General features: G+C 44.2%; 1 protein-coding gene across 4 annotated transcripts in view; it reads left to right on the top strand.

The window, feature by feature from the left end:
- The window catches only part of LIG4 (DNA ligase 4), a 38,485-nt gene extending 18,107 nt beyond the window's left edge, over positions 1–20,378 (top strand). For 2 of the 4 annotated variants that reach the window (XM_068268019.1, XM_068268018.1), the window contains exons 2-4: positions 8,125–8,213; positions 12,791–12,951; positions 16,961–20,378. In XM_068268019.1, the coding sequence (XP_068124120.1) occupies positions 16,969–19,701 (2,733 nt within the window). In that variant the 5' untranslated portion in view covers positions 8,125–8,213; positions 12,791–12,951; positions 16,961–16,968 and the 3' untranslated portion in view covers positions 19,702–20,378. The remainder of the gene's footprint in view (positions 1–8,124; positions 8,214–12,790; positions 12,952–16,960) is intronic. The other 2 variants (XM_068268021.1, XM_068268020.1) reach the window with 2 other exon arrangements.
- The last annotated feature ends 241 nt before the right edge of the window (positions 20,379–20,619 follow it).

Raw genomic sequence — 20,619 nt, 5'->3', positions numbered from 1 at the left:
AGGAAGCAATCTGCATGAAGGGGGATGGAGGTATGTAGAAAACTTTTCCCTCCTTTCGTCTCCGGAACACTTTAATGGTAGAGAGGGTACTACACTATGTAGTATTGAGACATTTTCTCAGGGCAGGCACGTGTCTGGGAGTTTGTAGCCATCTTGCTTGTTTTGCTACGAATAAAATGGTATTTCACAGCATTCTTTCATTGATTCAACCTCCAAAAGTATCTTCTATGTTAGTGTATTTACACACACAGTTGCTTGTGATGTGATGTTGTTTTACAAATTAGGCCACTGCAACTTCAAGGCCTCGCTGCAGGGCCGTACAACTCTCCACACAAGTGTTCCCCCCCCCCCTTTTCTGCCCACCAACAGAGATTTCTTTTTTTCAATAAATATCACTTTTTTATACCCGTCACTCCATCCCTTCCCCCCAGCCCCCCCCCCCCCCCCCCCCAGCCAATCACTCCTGTGCCTCCCCAGGGGACAGCCGAGTGTCAAGGCTGTCCCCATTACAGTGGTGCCTTAGATTGCAGCGCTGTACTTTGTAAATAGATGGCTGTTTCGCCATCAGTCTCCTAGCGGCGCGTGCAATCTCCTGCAAAATCCCGCCCCAGGACTTAAAGCCAATTGTCGTTGAGCGGTCGGGAAGAAGTTAATACATGTTTTATGTCCAGCCATTTTTTATTTTTAACATGCACTGTGGCGCCACATTTTTTTGTGCCTCCCCAGCCTGCCAGTGTGCGTCCTACAGCCTACTGCAGAGTGGCCCAGGAGACGCTTGATTATTACCTGATATGGATCGGCTCTACTATTAGCCCGGTATAGCCGGTTGCAGCAGCCGTGCCCCAAATTATTGTACATGAGAACTCGTTCATGGCTGCTAAGAGGTTAAAAAAAAGTTGGTATGTTGTACAGTGCCTTGCAAAAGTATGCACCTGCCGTGGCATTTTCTATGTTTTGTTGCCTCACAACCTGGAATTACAATGGAATGTTTGAGAGTTTGCATCATTTATTGACATAACATGCCTGCAACTTTAAAGATGTAGTATTATTATTATTTTTTATTTATATCGCTCCAACATCTTCCATCAAGTTCAAGACACTGCACAGTCATGACATTCGGTAAAACAAGTACAAATACATACATAGTTAATGTGTGGATTGAGATATCACTAAAATTGATAAGAAAGCATATGGTGAAATACAGCAAACTGAGAAACAATAGGAGGAGGTCACTGCCCTTGCAAGCTTACAATCTAGAAGGGAGTTTGAGACATAGGGCAGTGAACTACCAATGCTACCTATAACAAATTATAGGCTTATCTGAAAAGGTGTGTTTTCAGAGTGCATTTGAAGGTTTCCAGGCTTGGAGCATGACGGACAGGCTGTGGGAGAGAGTTCCAAAGAAGAGGTCTATGCCACCCACAGTGTGCCAACAGGCGTTCAGCCGTCCTGGGGAAGCCCTTAGTTGATCAGGAGCCGGTGGAGTAGAGAATCTACAGCTGCATTCTGCCTCCCTTCTCCCCGTCTGTGTAGTAACCACCCTTCTTCTTTTAAGCCTTGTCTGCTGTGCTAGCCCTCCCCTCCTCTTCCCCTCTGTGTAGCGATCCCTGGCCTTTCTCCCCCGCTCACCCCCCCCCCCCCCCCCGTCCCTGCAAAATGCATTGATAGTCTATGATATCTGCAGATTATCATACACACTTTGTTTAATCAGATCCACCAGGATGGATTTTCAGATCTGCAGATGAATGTCAGTTAAACAAGGTGTGTATGATGATCTGCAGATCTCGTAGACTATGAATGCATTTTGCAGGAACGGATCTTTGGCAGGAACAGATCTTTTGCAGATACTGATCTTTTGTGTCTGTACAGCATCTGTGTGTGCAGCATCTTGCAAAGATTTTTGTCTGATGGGGAGTTCAGCTCTATAGAAAAGAATGTGTAGGTATGGCTCTCATACTACATGAAGGGTGGTAAGATTGGTCTGTGATCTTTCATTTTCCAAAGACTATAGTCTGATGTGTGTATGAGGCCTTAGTCTGCGAGTTTTGGTGGGCAGCCCTTTCTTAGCAGGTTTGTTGTGGTACCCAAGGCTGTGGAGTCGGAGTCAGAGCCATTTTGGGTGCCTGGATTTGGGAAAAAATACTCCCGACTCCTAATGAATTTAAACTGTAATTAGAATAGAAAATATGAAAAAAATGTTCTATTTCTCATATTATAGTCATCTTAAATAATTTATTTATACAGTAATAGCTGTGCTCAGTCCACAAAAATGAAATAAACCAATCAAAAATAGTTACTTGTGTTGCTTCAATAAAGCAGTCCCTGTATTGATTGTGACTGTACAGTATATATGATGTGAACACAGAAATCTCTTATATATGTTACGGCCAGAACCCGAAGTCTGGCCACTTTGGGTTCTGGACGGTCAAAGCTAGAAATGGCCGGCTGAAGCGGCCAGTGTGCGAAACGGGGACTTTTTGCGGACTTTGGCCGGCCAGAATGCATTCTGGCTAGATGTGGCCGGCCAAGTCCCGAAGTCCCCGCTGCCTTGTGTCAGCTCACCGCTCTGCGCATTGTCTCACCAGCTGTTCTCCGCCGCCACCTAGCCTTGGCCCACAGTGGTGTTTCCCTTGCCATCCAAGTCCTGGAGGGCCTGGGACGAACATCCGGAATACTGCCCTGGCTGGTTAATCATCTGGAGCTCGCCTCCTCTGCCCCGGGGGAACGGGTACGCCTCCAACTGCTCTGCATCCAAACAGTTGTACCACGTGGCTGCCAGAGCACTGCCGCTAAGGACACGAGACTTGGCCGCCCACGTGCTGCACCAACTTGTCTGTCACGGAAGAACATGTGTGCTGCTGCCCGGAGTGCTGACCCATCCATCGCTGCTGTGCTCAGAATGGAGGTTAGCCTCCCACGTGCAGCAGGCTCACACAGGCTCTGTCCTCACTGTAAACAAGAAGCAGATTCGGGCACCATCCGTCATCCAGCTCATTTATTAAAACAACTTGTGCAATATGAGATGTCAAATGGATATCACCTGATTCTCATGACGATACTGTGCAGGATGGGGTGGAGGTGGGTGCTCAGGGTTGCAGAAGGGTCGGCGACGGCCGTTTCGCGTCCACCAGGACGCTTGGTCACGCTGCGTTCCACAAAATGGCCGCCGAAGCACTTCCGGTATATGACGGGGATAAGCCCAGCCCCTTCCGGTTGTGCGTCGGAGCCAGTGCTTGGAGGTGGTTGGTCGGCGGGTCGAGGGACCCCGGATCGCGGTACGCATGCGGGGCCTGGTGACGCGAAAAAGGTGCGACCTGCGGGTCGCACGGCTGACCCACGATAAACATTTATACTGAAACTCAGCCGGCGTAGGCGTAGCAAAATAAGCCACGCCGCCCTATTAACGCGTAATAGAGGTCAAGTGACCTCAGAGCATACCCAACAGGTGCATGCCACCAAGCTACAAAAATACACATGCACACCCACGATCCAGGCGCCATCTTGTGGCCGATATAATTAGTGCACTACGTGTGCTACATAAACACAAAATTAATATAGTGACTAAAACCAAAACGTCGGGGCGTATAAAGGTAAGCAGGAGGTCATAATTTTACACTTTCTGGGAGCATTTATCCCCATATAGCCTAAACTCACAAATAGAGTGCTATAGGCTATGATAGAGGGATACGGGGGATACATCACAGTATCGTCATAATTAGAAGGGGAGGGGGAAAGGCAGCACGGGGCACAGGACAGTAATGCAATTCACATATACAACACAGAAGATTACATAATATCTCAAAAGGGTTAACAATAAAAGATCTACTGGGCAAGATTTACTCCAAGGAGCATATCAGGGGTCTAGCATACATGAGAGCTCTATTTTGTCATTTAAGCCAAGGGGGCCCATAGCGTTGATTTGTAGGATTAGCCAGGTTTCTCTCCTCAGTAACATTTTCTCTCTATCGCCCCCTCGTCTTTGGGGCTCCACCCTTTCAATACTGCGAATTTTAAACCTCTGCCATTCCCCCCATGTTCCTCATTCATATGTGTTACGAGCCTTGTCCCACTCTTTCCGGATTTTACTGAGCTTAAGTGCTCTCCCATCCTAACCTTCAATGGGCGAGTTGTTTGGCCTATGTAATAGCGGCCACATGGGCCGCTATTACATAGAGCTCTCATGTATGCTAGACCCCTGATATGCTCCTTGGAGTAAATCTTGCCCAGTAGATCTTTTATTGTTAACCCTTTTGAGATATTATGTAATCTTCTGTGTTGTATATGTGAATTGCATTACTGTCCTGTGCCCCGTGCTGCCTTTCCCCCTCCCCTTCTAATTATGACGATACTGTGATGTATCCCCCGTATCCCTCTATCATAGCCTATAGCACTCTATTTGTGAGTTTAGGCTATATGGGGATAGATGCTCCCAGAAAGTGTAAAATTATGACCTCCTGCTTACCTTTATACGCCCCGACGTTTTGGTTTTAGTCACTATATTAATTTTGTGTTTATGTAGCACACGTAGTGCACTAATTATATCGGCCACAAGATGGCGCCTGGATCGTGGGTGTGCATGTGTATTTTTGTAGCTTGGTGGCATGCACCTGTTGGGTATGCTCTGAGGTCACTTGACCTCTATTACGCGTTAATAGGGCGGCGTGGCTTATTTTGCTACGCCTACGCCGGCTGAGTTTCAGTATAAATGTTTATCGTGGGTCAGCCGTGCGACCTGCAGGTCGCACCTTTTTCGCGTCACCAGGTCCCGCATGCGTACCGCGATCCGGGGTCCCTCGACCCGCCGACCAACCACCTCCAAGCACTGGCGCCGACGCACAACCGGAAGGGGTGGGGCTTATCCCCGTCATATACCGGAAGTGCTTCGGCGGCCATTTTGTGGAACGCAGCGTGACCAAGCGTCCTGGTGGACGCGAAACGGCCGTCGCCGACCCTTCTGCAACTCTGAGCACCCACCTCCACCCCATCCTGCACAGTATCGTCATGAGAATCAGGTGATATCCATTTGACATCTCATATTGCACAAGTTGTTTTAATAAATGAGCTGGATGACGGATGGTGCCCGAATCTGCTTCTTGTTTACAGTGAATTCATGCAATACTTCCTTCCTACTATGTTTACGGGGCACACGTCAGTGGCTGAATTTGTATAGTGCAAGTGATTCACTGTGCGAGAAGTTTTGGCCCAGTGCCATTCTACCCACTGAACTTTCCTGGATTGTCAGGAGTGCCACACTTGCTTTCCTTGGATCACAGTCACACAGGCTCTGTGCCTGCTGCCTCCCAGCCTGCTCTGCCGCCTCCCGGTCGTCTCCTTCTTGAGGAAGTCACCCTTCTTGCTGCTGAGCCCACAAGCTGGCCCTTCACCCATTTGGATCAAGGTGAGGAACCACTACCACCTATCAGTTGGATCCTCGATCCTAGGACTTAGCCCTGCCTGCTCCATACCATGCTACTATAGAGAAATGCATCCTGTATGTATTTAGAGAATGTAGCCCGTCCAATTCACCCTCATCTGTGACTAACCACCATTGTAATTTGATCTCTCAGCTGTGACAGCTCAGGAATCTCCTTTGCCACAGCAGAGCAGCTAATTGGTAAACACAGGGTGATAACAATATGTCTGCTCCCATGAAAGCAGAATGTAGACACACTGCAGATTTATTGCAGGATTTATATCAGCTGTAACAAAGAAGTGTTTTTCTTTAAAGATTATGCTGTTTCGTATCTTTCAGAGTGGAGAGGTAGTTCTGAGTGGCATTCGTGGTGCTGGACAGGACCCGGGATGTTCTGGGATTTGTGTGTTTTGGACTTTGGCCGACTGACTTTGGCCGTTTCTAGAACTGGCCGGCCAATGTCAGAAATTCCCAGCATTTTGGACTTTGGCCGACGTCAAATCGGCCAGTTCTAGAAACAGCCGGCCAATTCTAGAATTGGCAGATTTCTGGTTTTGGCCGTAACATATATACTAAATAACATCTATGCTGTAAGAATAAAGCCTGATGTGTAGCCATGCCACTAATAGAGATGGTCAATGAAATGGAAATAATTCTGCGTTGATGCTGATTTATGCAAATGTATGCACTCTTTGCTCATGAAATAAAATAATTTGATATGTTGTTAAAATTACTAGTAGTACTATACTCTACATATGCACTCCCCATAGAGCTGCAGGGAATCCACTGAGAATGTTGTGCACATTGAACACAGAGGTGTTGTCTGTCACCCATAAACCTAGTTCAGATTGTGCATGAAGAATGTGTAATAGAGGAAGAATCTCCTCATTCCCCTGCAGAGTACCTGCACATCATTCTTACATGTACCCACACTTACATTGCCTAGGGCCTGATAGATGTTCTTTGTTCCGGTCTGTACCTTTTACAAGTACTCTTACCAAGGACTAGTTTTAGACTATGAGTAAAGGGAATAAATATAGTAGTCTACATATCCTTCTCACTTCAGTTGTCTTTTAAAATTCCTAAGCAATGGCAGTTAAGAGACGAATTTCATGTTACATACTTTCAATCAACAAGATTGTAATATGTAGAAAAAGTCGACTGCGCTCTCACTTGCAATCAATGTAACCTAGGGAGAAAACGGACTATACATAGCGTGATTCTGCCTTCAACAATGCACTCCTACAATACGACCCGTGCAAGTGTGAAACGTGCCCTCACTCGTGACACCACCAATAACATCAAAAAGGCTCACCGGATGCAAACCACCTCACTATCCAGGTGGATCTCTCGCTCAGTATTATGGTTCACTAGGTCCCTCAGTGAATCATACCATATAGCAGATGCAAACTTGTTTTATTCTTCATAAAAACTTCAGATAATTATTATAATCGAAATGCATAAAAATCGGTGCCGCCAAGTGCATGCCCAACCGACAAAGCGACCAATTTTGGGACAGAAATTGGTTGCATTTTCGATCGCGCCTGCTGCAAAATATTGGGCCAACGTTGGTTGGTCGGGTGCGTGATGGGAACGGCGTAACCATCCGCCGCCCCGCCACTGTGTAATGTAATGTACCTCGTGTAAATTGTGCATTACTTGTCCACGGCCTCCGCTTGTCCCCTGCAAGCTTCCGGAATTCTTCTTCCACACGCATGCCCCTCGTGGTTTCCTAGTAAGGGTGCCCTTACTACGGTAGGAAACCAAGTGGGATGCACGTGTATGCTGAAGAGGAATCTCGGAAGCCTGTGGGGGACAAGATTTCACTTAGGCCTCTTTTCCACGAGCATCTGACAAGTAGTGAGTTCACCGCATGTCAGGTGCTCCTGCTCATAGGCTGGGCGGCTGCTTGCACTCTGCACAGGCCGCAGACAAGCGGCCCCCCATGGAGTTGCATCATGAGACGGTTTTCCACTGCATGGTAATGCCATTGTGTGTTACCGGTTGACATGCATGGTGTTACAACGGCTGTATTTTAATTGCACTCAATGGCAGTTGTGGGCGGCAAACGGGACGCTAAGTTGCTTGACAAACAAGCAGTTCTGATGTCCATGGAAAAGAGGCCTAGAATTATTTTGTGCAATTTGTGCAGATGCTTCACACAATATATATTAACACACAATCAAAAATCCTCTCACTCCAAACACAGCCCCCCCCCTCCCCGAAAGTTGTATCAATAAAAGAATGATTACTATTATTATTAATTAGTATTTATATAGTACCAACCTCTTCCGCAGTGCTGTACAGAGTATATTGTCTTGTCACTTAACTGTCTCTCAGAAGGGCTCACAATCTAGTTTCATATGTCTATGTATGTATCATGTAGTTTATGCATCGTAGTATAGAGCCAATTTGGGGGGAAGCCAATTAACTTATCTGTATGTTTTTGGGATGTGGGAGGAAACCAAAGAACCGGAGCAAACCCACACAGACATGGAGAAAACATACAAACTCCATGATGATGTGAATGACGTGAAATACCATTTTAATCGTGGAAAAGCAAGCTGTTTGGCTACGAATTCCCGGACGTAACTACCCTTAGAAAGTGGCTCTGTTGCACTACACCAACCCCCGCTTTGTACCCATTTTGTTGCTTTCTAACGTTCTTTTTTTTCTTTACGCTTTAACACCATGGTTTTTTTCAAACATAGGTTACAATCCCTGAGTGCCTTTTCTTCTGATGCAGTGGGGATTTCCAAAGGTTGACCCCCAGAACTACTGAAAAATCCACCTTTGACAGGTTTGTTTCTGACATTCTCCTTTTATATCTTTATAGTTAAAATGGAATTAAAGTGCTAGATTATCTTCTGCCACTCTGCCCTACCTACTCCTCCCCTTGAGACCTGATCCCTCTCACCATGTGCACAGCCAAGTCTATGTGCGCCCACTCACTGTGTAAACATAGAGATTGGGGGCGGATGTGATCAACAGTGTGGCAGTCCAGGGCTGCCCCCTGCACGTTCCACATGGGTGAGATGTTTCAGACATTATTATTATTATTGTTTAGCATATATACAGTGCCAACATATGCCACAGATTTGCCATTAAGGGCCGGTTCACACTCAAATCACATTATTTTATTTATTTTTTTCAATTTGTATTTTGACTCCAATTCAATAGAACGAGTATCGCAATGCAATCGCCCCCAATGCTCTGCATGCAGCTCGTTTGCAATTGATTGACACCACAAATTCTGCAGTGAGAATGCATTCATGGGGATACAATAGCAGCAGCGCTGGCGATCAGCAAAGCACTGAAAAGCGCTAGAGTGTGAACCAGCCCTAACTGTCCCTCGCAGGGGCTCACAATCTGATCTCTACCATAGTCGTTTGTTCATTGTAGTCTAGGGACAATTTTTTAGGGGGAAGTCTTATCTGTTTTTGGGATGTGGAAGGAAACCGGTGCCCAGAGGAAACTCACACAGGCACAGGGAGAACATACAAACTCAGTGCAGATAGGACCCTGGCTGGGATTTGAACCAGCGCTGCAAGGCGAGAGTGTTATCCACTACACCACCGTGCTGCCCATAGAGGAGATCAGAGTTGTGGAGATTGATGAATGACAGGGGCAGCAGTGGCAGGAACACATTAAAGTGAACCTAAAGCGAGAAGGCTGACCTATTTATTTCCTTAAACAATGCCAGTTGCTTGGCAGCCCTACTGATCTATTTAGCTACAGTAGTGTCTGAATAACGCCAGAAACAAGCATGCAGCTCAGCTCAGATTTGACAAAAATGTCAGAAACGCCTGATCTTCTGCATGCTTCTTCAGCTATGGCAAAAAGTATTAGAGGCAGAGCATCAGAAAGATAGCCAGGTAACTGGTATTGCTTAACCTTCCTGGCGGTAAGCCCGAGCTGAGCTCGGGCTATGCCGCCGGAAGGCACCGCTCAGGCCCCGCTGGGCCGATTTGCATAATTTATTTTTTTTTTGCTGCACGCAGCTAGCACTTTGCTAGCTGCGTGCAGTGCCCGATCGCCGCCGATCCGCCGCTATCCGTCGCGCCGCAGCCGCCCCCCAGACCCCGTGCGCTGCCTGGCCAATCAGTGCCAGGCAGCTCTATGGGGTGGATAGGAATCCCCTTTGACGTCACGACGACGATGACGTCATCCCGCCCCGTCGCCATGGCAACGGGGGAAGCCCTCCAGGAGATCCCGTTCTTTGAACGGGATCTCCCGATCGCCGGAGGCGATCGGAGGGGCTGGGGGGATGCCGCTGAGCAGCCGCTATCATGTAGCGAGACTTTGTCTCGCTACATGAAAAAAAAAAAAATTAAAAAAAAAGATTTGCTGCCCCCTGGCGATTATTTTTTTTTTTTTTTTTTTTTTTAGCAAACCGCCAGGAGGGTTAAAAAGAAAGAAATATGGCAGCCTCCCAGTACCTCTCGCTTCAAGTTCCCTTTAAAGTAGACCTGAACTCAGAACTTGCTCTCTGCTCTAAAATATAAGCAACAGCTTAACCACCCTGGCGTTCTGATTAAATCGCCAGGGTGGCTGCGGGAGGGTTTTTTTTAAATAAAAAAAAAACTATTTCATGCAGCCAACTGAAAGTTGGCTGCATGAAAGCCCACTAGAGGGCGCTCCGGAGGCGATCTTCCGATCGCCTCCGGCGCCCAGAATAAACAAGGAAGGCCGCAATGAGCGGCCTTCCTTGTTTTGCTTATATCGTCGCCATAGCGACGAGCGGAGTGACGTCATCGACGTCAGCCGACGTCCTGACGTCAGCCGCCTCCGATCCAGCCCTTAGCTCTGGCCGGAACTTTTTGTTCCGGCTGCGCAGGGCTCAGGCGGCTAGGGGGGCCCTCTTTCGCCGCTGCTCGCGGCGAATCGCCGCAGAGCGGCGGCGATCAGGCAGCACACGCGGCTGGCAAAGTGCCGGCTGCGTGTGCTGCACTTTATTTGATAAAAATCGGCCCAGCAGGGCCTGAGCGGCAGCCTCCGGCGGTGATGGACGAGCTGAGCTCGTCCAGACCGCTCAGGAGGTTAATAACCTTTAAAGAAAAACATTTCTTTGTTTCAGCTGATTAAAATCCTGCAATAAATATGCAGTTTGTCTACTTCCTGATTTCATGGAAGCAGACATGTTGTTAACATTCTGCGTTTACAAATGACATCTCTGCCGTGGCAGAAAGGTTACACAGCTGAGGGATCAAATTAGAACTTGTGACTAGTCACAGATAAGGGGGAATTATGCTAAAATCTCTAAATACATACAGGGTGCATTTATGTTTTCCTTCTGTCCTGTGCAAGAGTTCAGGTCCACTTTAACCAGTTTACCCCCAGCCGTACGGATTTCTCAGTCCCTTTTTCCATCCTTTTACCACCAGGGACGGAGAAATCCGTAGTTCCCGCGCTCCCGCCGCTGCCCACGCTCCCGCTCACTGATGCGCGCACTCCCGCTCGCATGCACGCCCTCGCCCGAAGATCAATAAACGGGAAAAAACATTCCCGTTCGTTGATCTAAGCCCCGCAATGATCCGCTGCTTCTATGAGAAGCATTTTTCACATACAAATACATTAGTTTTACACAAAAAATTAACTCATTACCTCCCACACTCCCCAATTTTTTTTTTTTTTGTAATTAAAAAATAAATTTACAATTAAAAAAAATACATAAATAGTTACCTTAGGGACTGAACTTTTTAAATATTTATGTCAGGAGGGTACAACACTCTTTATAAACTATGGGCTTGTAATTAGGGATGGACGCAAAACTGAAAAAAATGCACCTTTTATTTCCAAATAAAATATTGACGCCAAACATTGTGATAGGGACATATTTTAAATGGTTTTATAACCGGGACACATGGGGAAATAAATTTCATGGGTTTTAATTACAGTAGCATGCATTATTTAAAAACTATAATGGCCGAAAACTGAAAAATAATGAATTTTTTCCCACATTTTTTCCTACTGTATTTTCCCATTAAAACCTATTTACAATAAAATAATTATTGGCATAATGTCCCACCTAAAGAAAGCCTAATTGGTGGCAGAAGAAATAAGATATAGTTCATTTCATTGTGATAAGTAACGATAAAGTTATAGACGAATTAATGGAAGGAGCGCTCAAAGGTGAACATTGCTCTGGTGCTCAAAGGGTAAAACCCCTCAGTGGTGAAGTGGTTAAAGGGATACTGTGGGGAAGGGTCGGGGGAAAATGAGCTGAACTTACCCGGGGCTTCTAATGGTCCCTCGCAGACATCCTGTGTTGGCGCAGCCACTCACCGATGCTCCGACCCCGCCTCCAGTTCACTTCTGGAATTTCTGACTTTAAAGTCAGAAAACCACTGTGCCTGCACGCCCGTGTCCTTGCTCCCGCTGATGTCACCAGGAGTGTACTGCGCAGACCATACTGGGCCTGCGCTGTGCGCTCTTGATGACATCAGCGGGATCGAGGACACGGCAACGCAGACTTTAAAGTCTGAAATTCCAGAAGTTAACACGGAGGCGGGGCCGGAGCATCGGTGAGTGGCTGCGCCAACACAGGATGTCTGCGGGGGACCGTTAGAAGCCCCTGGTAAGTTCAACTCATTTTCCCATGACCCCCCCCCTACAGTATCCCTTTAACCTCCTTAGCGGTATGGACGCATCGTTACGTCCATTACCGCCGGAGGTCACCGTTCAGGCCCCGCTAGGCCGATTTGAATATTTTTTTTTTTAAAAAACACGCAGCAAGCACTTTGCTTGCTGCGTGTCTCACCCGATTGCCGCTGCCGATCCGCCGCGATGCAGGGCCCCCCCAGGCGAGACCCCGTGCGGTGCCTGGCCAATCATTGCCAGGCAGCGCTGTGGGGTGAATCGGATTCCCCTTTGACGTCGATGGCGTCATGCCGCCCCGTCGCCATGGCGACGGGGGAAGCCCTCCAAGAGATCCCGTTCTTTGAACGGGATCTCTTGATCTCCGATCGCTGAAGGCTATCGGAGGGGCTGGGGGGATGCCGCTGAGCAGCGGCTATCATGTAGCGAGACATTGTCTCGCTACATGAAAAAAAAAAAAAATTAAAAACTTATTTGCTGCCCCCTGGCGGATTTTAATAAACCGCCAGGGAGGTTAATATTGGTCCGATGCAATCAGACAATTATCTCATTTTTGGAGTGTGCGTGTGCGTACCATTGTTGCATTTGTGGAAATCTTTGTGAAAGAAAAACCTACACAGATACCCTTAGGATATTTGATGCAGAGAAGTACATGAGTTCTCATTTCTCTGCTTATGTGGTACCAAGGAGGTACATTCCTTTGTTGATGTGTTTTGTTTGTTTTACAGTCAACATGTCATTTGCTTTTATTGTTTGTTTTTATTGTTGTTGTTGTTTTAGGGGCTATGCAAAATCTAGATTGATGCTTGGATGTGAAATTTCTTTTTAACTACCCAGAGTTCCATTTGTATACAGTCCTGTTACCATTACTTATCAGCTGAAGAAATTACACTGGTACCTGTCTATACCTTCCTTATACACAAAGAAAGCACAAGGCAGAGGTAAATTGTCTGAAGCAATGTTTGGTTTAACCTATGCAATGTATATACAGTGATGTGAAAAACTATTTGCCCCCTTCCTGATTTCTTATTCTTTTGCATGTTTGTCACACTTAAATGTTTCTGCTCATCAAAAACCGTGATGGTTTTTATTATTAAGTGAGAAAAAAAAACTCCAAATCTACATGGCCCTGTGTGAAAAAGTGATTGCCCCCCTTGTTAAAAAATAACTTCACTGTGGTTTATCACACCTGAGTTCAATTTCTGTAGTCACCCCCAGGCCTGATTACTGCCACACCTGTTCCAATCAAGAAATCACTTAAATAGGAGCTATCTGACACAGATAAGTAGACCAAAAGCACCTCAAAAGCTAGACATCATGCCAAGATCCAAAGAAATTCAGGAGCAAATGAGAACAAAAGTAATTGAGATCCATTAGTCTGGTAAAGGTTATAAATCCATTTCTAAAGCTTTGGGACTCCAGCAAACCACAGTGAGAGCCATTATCCACAAATGGCAAAAACATGGAACAGTGATGAACCTTCCCAGGAGTGGCCGGCCGACCAAAATTACCCCAAGAGCGCAGAGAAAATTCATCCGAGAGGCCACAAAAGACCCCAGGACAACATTTAAAGAACTGCAGGCCTCACTTGCCTCAATTAAGGTCAGTGTTCACGACTCCACCGTAAGAAAGAGACTGGGCAAAAACAGCCTGCATGGCAGATATCCAAGGCGCAAACCACTTTTAAGCAAAAAGATTAAAGGGAACCTTAACTGGCGGGGAAAAAAAATTCACTTACCTGGGGGCTTTCCCAAGCCTCCTGCAGCCGTCCTGTGCCCGCGCCGGTCTTTCGGTGCCCTCCGGTCTCCCTCCGCGGCTAAGTTTCGTTTTCGGACGACTGCCAGTCGTCCTCGGGCAAAGCGTCCTCTTCTTCCGCATTCCCCGTCGTAAAACGCGTCATGCGGACGCGCTTTACGGCTCTTTATGACGGGGAATACGGAAGAAGAGGACGTTTTGCCCGAGGACGACTGGCAGTCGTCCGAAAACGAAACTTAGCCGCGGAGGGAGCCCGGAGGGCACCGAAGGACCGGCGCGGGCACAGGACGGCTGCAGGAGGCTTGGGAAAGCCCCCAGGTAAGTGAATTTTTTTTTCCCCCGCCAGTTAAGGTTCCCTTTAAGGCTCGTCTCAATTTTGCTAAAAAACATCTCAATGATTGCCAAGACTTTTGGGAAAATACCTTGTGGACCGACGAGACAAAAGTTGAACTTTTTGGAAGGTCCGTGTCTTGTTACATCTGGCGTAGAAGTAACACAGCATTTCAGCAAAAGAACATAATACCAACAGTAAAATATGGTGGTGGTAGTGTGATGGTCTGGGGTTGTTTTGCTGCTTCAGGACCTGGAAGGCTTGCTGTGATAGATGAAACCATGAATTCTACTGTCTACCAAAAAATCCTAAAGGAGAATGTCCGGCCATCTGTTCGTCAACTCAAGCTGAAGCGATCTTGAGTGCTGCAGCAGGACAATGACCCAAAACACACCAGTAAATCCACCTCTGAATGGCTGAAGAAAAACAAAATGAAGACTTTGGAGTGGCCTATTCAAAATCCTATTGAGATGTTGTGGCATGACCTTAAAAAGGCAGTTCATGCTAGAAAACACTCAAATAAAGCTGAATTACAACAATTCTGCAAAGATGAGTGGGCCAAAATTCCTCCAGAGCGCTGTAAAAGACTTGTTGAAAGTTATCGCAACGCTTGATTGCAGTTATTGCTGCTAAGGGTGGCCCAACCAGTTATTAGGTTCAGGGGGCAATTTCTTTTTCACACAGGGCCATGTAGGTTTTGAGGGTTTTTTTTCTCACTAAATAATAAAAACCATCATTTAAAACTGCATTTTGTGTTCAATTATGTTATCTTTGACTAATAGTTAAATGTTTCTGCTCATCAAAAACAGTGAAGTGTGACAAACATGCAAAAGAATAATAAATCAGGAAGGGGGCAAATAGTTTTTCACATCACTGTAAATGTCCTCAGATTATTTTTTTTATCATGTTGTTCTTTACAAAAAATTGTAATGTTGTAAGGTACAGCGTAACATTTTCAGTTACATTTAAGTGTGGGTATTGTGAACAATTGAAAAAAAAATTCCCAGAAGAGCAATCAATGTGCTCTCCTAACTAATACCAATAATATACACCCATGCTTTCCATTGTTCATTTTGTTTCAATGTGAAACTTTGCTCATTTTTATATATATATATATATATATATATATATATATATATATATATATATATATATATATATATATATATATATATATTGCCAAAATGTTTTAAAAACTCCCCCTGCACACGATCAAGCTTCAAAGTTTGCCACAATATTTAGCATACAGCAGCGTTTGACCACTTCCCACCCCTCCATTGATTTGTTAAAACAGGCATTCACACGTGTGCAGGTGGTTAAAAGATGTCAAACATTGTATACCCCCCCCCTACCACAGAGGATGAATGCTGTAAATAAAGGCATAGAAATATGATAATTGTCTAAATGGAAATTATAGCTACTCAGTAGGTTATTTGGGTCCTTGAGCAATATAAAATATTGTTGATGCATAGATGAAAAAAGTTATGTTGTATATTCTTGCAACTGAAGTAATTTTTCAACTCAATGTTGTTAAAGTGTACCTGGGACGAGCAGCGTCTTGGGTACCATACTTACCTGGAGCGTCCTTAAGCCCCGTTAAGGCCGCTCTTCCTTTGCCGTCTCCTCGGTGTCTCTGGCCCCTGGCAATTCAGCCTGAAAGCCTAGCTGAGTCGCCCTTTGTCACACATGCCAGGCACACTCCCTGGGAGCAACCTGTGCCTTTGCAGTAGTACTGTGCAGGCGCAGAACACTCCCAGGGATTGGAGCACAATGTGGGAGCGCTCCTGGCCAGGCCACGCATGCACAAATAACCGCGACTCTGCTAGGCTTTCAGGCTGAATTGCCAAGGATTGGAGCCACCGGGGGAGATGGCAAGGGCCGAGCGGCCCTAACCGAGCTTAAAGAGAACCTGAACTGAAAATAAAAGGTCAAAATAGCCATACACAGGTCATACTTACCTCCTGTGTAGTCTACTCCTCAATCTCTTTCTCCTCTACTGCATCCCATTTGTCCACTGTGATCAATGGAATTCTCCGTCCTCCATTTTAAAAATGGCCATTACCCCATAGCAGCTTCCTGGACAGCACACTGTTAAACTGTAATATCACCCATTTGAGCCATAGGGAAACATGGACATTACCTTGCACATTCCACCCATTTGAGCCATAGGGAAACATGGACATTACCTTGCACATTCAGTTGTAACTGACAGCAGCTGATATATAACTGACAGCAACTGGTATATTTCAGTTCTGACAAAATATTGTCAGAACTGGAAGGGATCACTGTAAGAAGAAAATGGTGAGCTTCTGAGAGGAACTGATGGTGAAGTTAGTATGTAATATTCATTTGCAGCTATGTCACATGTTTATTTTAAATAATTTAACTTGCTTCAGGTTCCCTTTAAGAAAGTCCCATGTAAGTATGGTACCTGAGACACTTCTTATCTCAAGTTCCCTTTAAAACTTACTTTACTGTTTTTGGTTTATAGCCTGCTATGCTGGTCTAAAAAGGCTTGTAAGCTCATTTTTTCCAACCTTAGATCTGTATATTTTCTCACTCTCCCAAAAATACTTACTACCCATTTTTGCCCTACTAACTTCCATACCCCTGCATAAATAATACGCAGTACATATAATTAAGTATTACAGCTCTTGTGGAGTACTATAGCCACCCCTTTTAGCTATTGTACTGGCAGCAAAGGTTAGGGGTAGTTACTCATATATCATGGTAAAAAATTTGAAATAATGCTTGTCAAAATTGTTGCACTATTTAGACTGGCAATTGCCAATTTTCACTTTAACTGGAGTTAAATTTGGAATAACTTTTTTTAAAATTAATACATTTTTAATTTTCATTTACAGGTAGCCAGATGGCTGCACCTAGCACCTCAGATGCTGTTGTCAAGACTGTAGCATCACAAGTCCCATTTGCTGACCTTTGCAGCACTTTAGAAAGAATTCAGAAGGCCAAGAATCGAGCTGATAAAGTAAATATTTTTAAACAGTTTGTTGACTCCTGGAGGAAATTCCATGATGCTCTTCATAAAAATCATCCTAAGACTACAGATTCTTTTTACCCAGCAATGCGGCTTATCTTGCCACAGCTAGAAAGGGAGAGAATGGCATATGGAATTAAAGAGACCATGCTTGCCAAACTTTATATAAAAGTACTCGGCTTGCCTAAAGAAGGCAAAGATGCATTAAAACTTTTAAATTATCGAACCCCTACCAGCTCAAGCACGGATGCTGGAGACTTTGCTGCAATTGCTTACTTTGTTCTCAAGTCTCGGTGTCGAAAAGAAGGGAGCTTGTCCATTCAGGATGTCAATCAACAGCTGGATACAATTGCAAGCAACAATGCAGCTAGGAAGAAGGAACTGATAGAAAAAAGCCTCCTTCATTTGATTGCTCATACTACTGCTCTTGAACAGAAGTGGCTTATAAGAATGATAATTAAAGACATGAAACTGGGCTTTAGCCAGCAGACAGTATTTTCTATCTTTCACCGGGATGCTGCCGAACTTTACAATGTCACCACTGATCTTGAAAAAGTGTGTACGCAGCTACATGATCCCAGCATATGTCTCAGTGATGTCTCTATTTCAATGTTTTCTGCTTTCAAACCCATGCTTGCTGCCATTGCTAACATTCCACAAATAGAAAAACAAATGAACCACCAGAGCTTTTACATCGAAACTAAACTTGATGGTGAAAGAATGCAGTTACACAAAGACGGTGATGTTTATAAATACTTCTCACGGAACGGCTTTGATTACACCCAGCAATTTGGTGGTTCTCCCCTTGAAGGCTCCTTGACTCCATTTATTCATAATGTGTTTCGCATTGATGTGCAAAATTGCATCTTGGATGGAGAAATGATGGCGTACAATCCAAATACTCAGACATTTATGCAGAAGGGGAACAAATTTGATATAAAGAGAATGGTTGACGATTCTGATCTCCAAACTTGTTACTGCGTGTTTGATGTCTTGATGTATAACGACAAGAAATTAGCACAGGAAACACTTAGAAAAAGGTACGATATCCTCCGTGAGATATTCACTCCAATTCCTGGAAGAATTCACATTACTAACAAAAAGGAAGCTACTACCAGGCTAGAAGTTGTGACTGCACTAAATGAAGCCATCGATAATCGAGAAGAAGGAATTATGGTAAAAGACCCTATGTCCATATATAAACCAGATAAACGTGGAGAGGGGTGGTTGAAGATTAAGCCTGAATATGTTAATGGGCTAATGGATGAACTAGATGTTCTAATTGTTGGAGGATACTGGGGCAAGGGTCTACGAGGTGGTATGATGTCGCATTTCTTATGTGCCGTAGCTGAAACCCCAGGACCTGGGGAGAAGCCATCTGTGTTTCATACTTTGTGTCGTGTGGGCTCTGGTTACACAATGAAAGAACTTTATGACCTTGGTTTAAAGTTAGCGCCACACTGGAAGCCTTATCGTAAAAGGGATCCACCTGGCAATATTTTATGTGGAACTGAAAAGCCGGAAGTTTATATCCAGCCTTGTAACTCTGTTATTGTTCAGATAAAGGCTGCAGAAATTGTTCCTAGCGATATGTACAAAACAAACTGTACTCTTCGCTTCCCTCGTATTGAGAAGATCAGAGAGGACAAGCATTGGCACGACTGTATGACAGTTGATGACTTGGAACAGTTCAGAGAAAAAGCTTCTGGAAAACTGGCTTCAAAGCACTTGGTTATCAGTGATGAACCACAGGAGAAAAAACGCAAAGCGGCACCCAAAATTAGGAAAGTCATAGGAGTGGTGTCGCATCTCAAAGCACCGGATCTTTCTAGCATTGAGAAAGAGTCAACCATGTTTGAAGAAGTTGAATTCTGTGTGATGAGTGGAACAGAAACGCATTCAAAAGCCAAACTAGAGAGTATGATAGCTGCATGTGGCGGCATAGTTGTGCAGAATGCTGGGCAGGACACCTATTGTGTTATTGTTGGAGCTACAAATGTCAGAGTAAGGAATATCATCGTGGCAGATAAGCATGATGTTGTTAGAGCAGCTTGGCTCCTTGAGTGTTTTGAAAACAAAACCTTTGTGCCTTGGCAACCTCACCATATGATTCATATGTGTCCGTCTACCAAAGAGCATTTTGCTTGTGAATATGACTGCTATGGCGACAGTTATGTCACAGATACCAACGCGAGTGAGCTGAAAGACCTGTTTAGCAGAATGAATGATAGCAAGGAAAAGATCCCTCTGGACATGATTGCTGAATTAGAGCAACGGTATTCATGGGAAAACATTCCTCACAGTATGTTTCGTCAGTGTGTTGTGTATGTAGACATGTTTTTAATTATTAATGACCCAAACAGTAGAATCCCAAATTCCAGTTTAAGTATAATTGCATTACAGTTACGTTTTCATGGAGCTAAAGTGGTTAGTGAGCTTTATGAAGGGGTTTCTCATGTAGTTGTAGGTGATGACATCTCTCGTTTACCAGAAATGAAAATGCTAAGGAGGAATTTTCAAAGAAAATTTAAAATTGTTCCAATTTCATGGGTTTTAGAATCACTGACTTCAGGAGAGCTCCAGATAGAGCAAAACTATTTATTGTAACATCTGGTTTTAAAATACCACTATCCTCTCTTTTTATCTATGTATTTTACTATGTGTTGGATTGATATTTTAAAATATGAATGCATGTTTTGACTTCAGTTTGATTTTTTTTTTCCTTTTTGTAATTAATATGTCTGCTGAACATTTACTCCCAGGTTAACAGATTTTGTTTATAAGGTATGTGTGTTGCTTTTAATCTGTTAAACTGATTGTTTGTATCTTCTGAATTGTAATTGTGGGTTTTTATGTTTTACAATTTCCTATTTATTTTTTATAACTGTTCAATAAAAGAATATATTTTCTGTAATTTTTTTTTCTTTTTCTTCAGCTCTTTTTAACTTTGATTCAGGATTTTTTGCCGCTGGCATTGTGTATGATGAAATAGGTGCTCTTTTTCTTTGCTTCATGCATTGGAAACTCATTGGAGCTGATTTATGAAAACAGATGGAAGGAAAAGTTTCTGTGTTGCCATAGAAATCAGTCACATTGTTATTTGTTGTGCTGGTTAGAGGATCAAAAACAGACCATGATTTCTTGCTGTAGGTAAAAGTCCTTTTTCGTCCTCCATTGAATTAGTTCCAATGTCGCACAGATTTGCAGCAGAAATATCTTTTTATAAAAATCTTTTTTTGTTGAAACCATAGCAATTTTAACTAAATGAACTAGGATTAGTTTTTGTATGTGAGTTTTATGAAAATATTACTTTTTTTTTTTTCATTAAGTCCTCTTTTAGCAAAAAGGTAAAGAGTACCTACATTATAAATTACAGTTTGCTTTAAAGCTAATAGGTTTCCAAGATATTTAAAATGAAACATGAAGTGTCATTTTCTTACCCCAGGGTCCGTATTCCACATATGATCTTTAAATCCCTGCCCAATTGTGAAACTGGGCCTGAGTATTTTTTTTTTCTTTCCAAAC

The sequence above is a fragment of the Hyperolius riggenbachi genome, chromosome 2 (assembly GCF_040937935.1).
Source record: "Hyperolius riggenbachi isolate aHypRig1 chromosome 2, aHypRig1.pri, whole genome shotgun sequence".
Lineage (NCBI taxonomy): Eukaryota > Metazoa > Chordata > Amphibia > Anura > Hyperoliidae > Hyperolius > Hyperolius riggenbachi.
The sequence above is the reverse complement of the archived record's forward strand: the minus strand, read 5'-3'. Positions and strand labels throughout refer to the sequence as shown.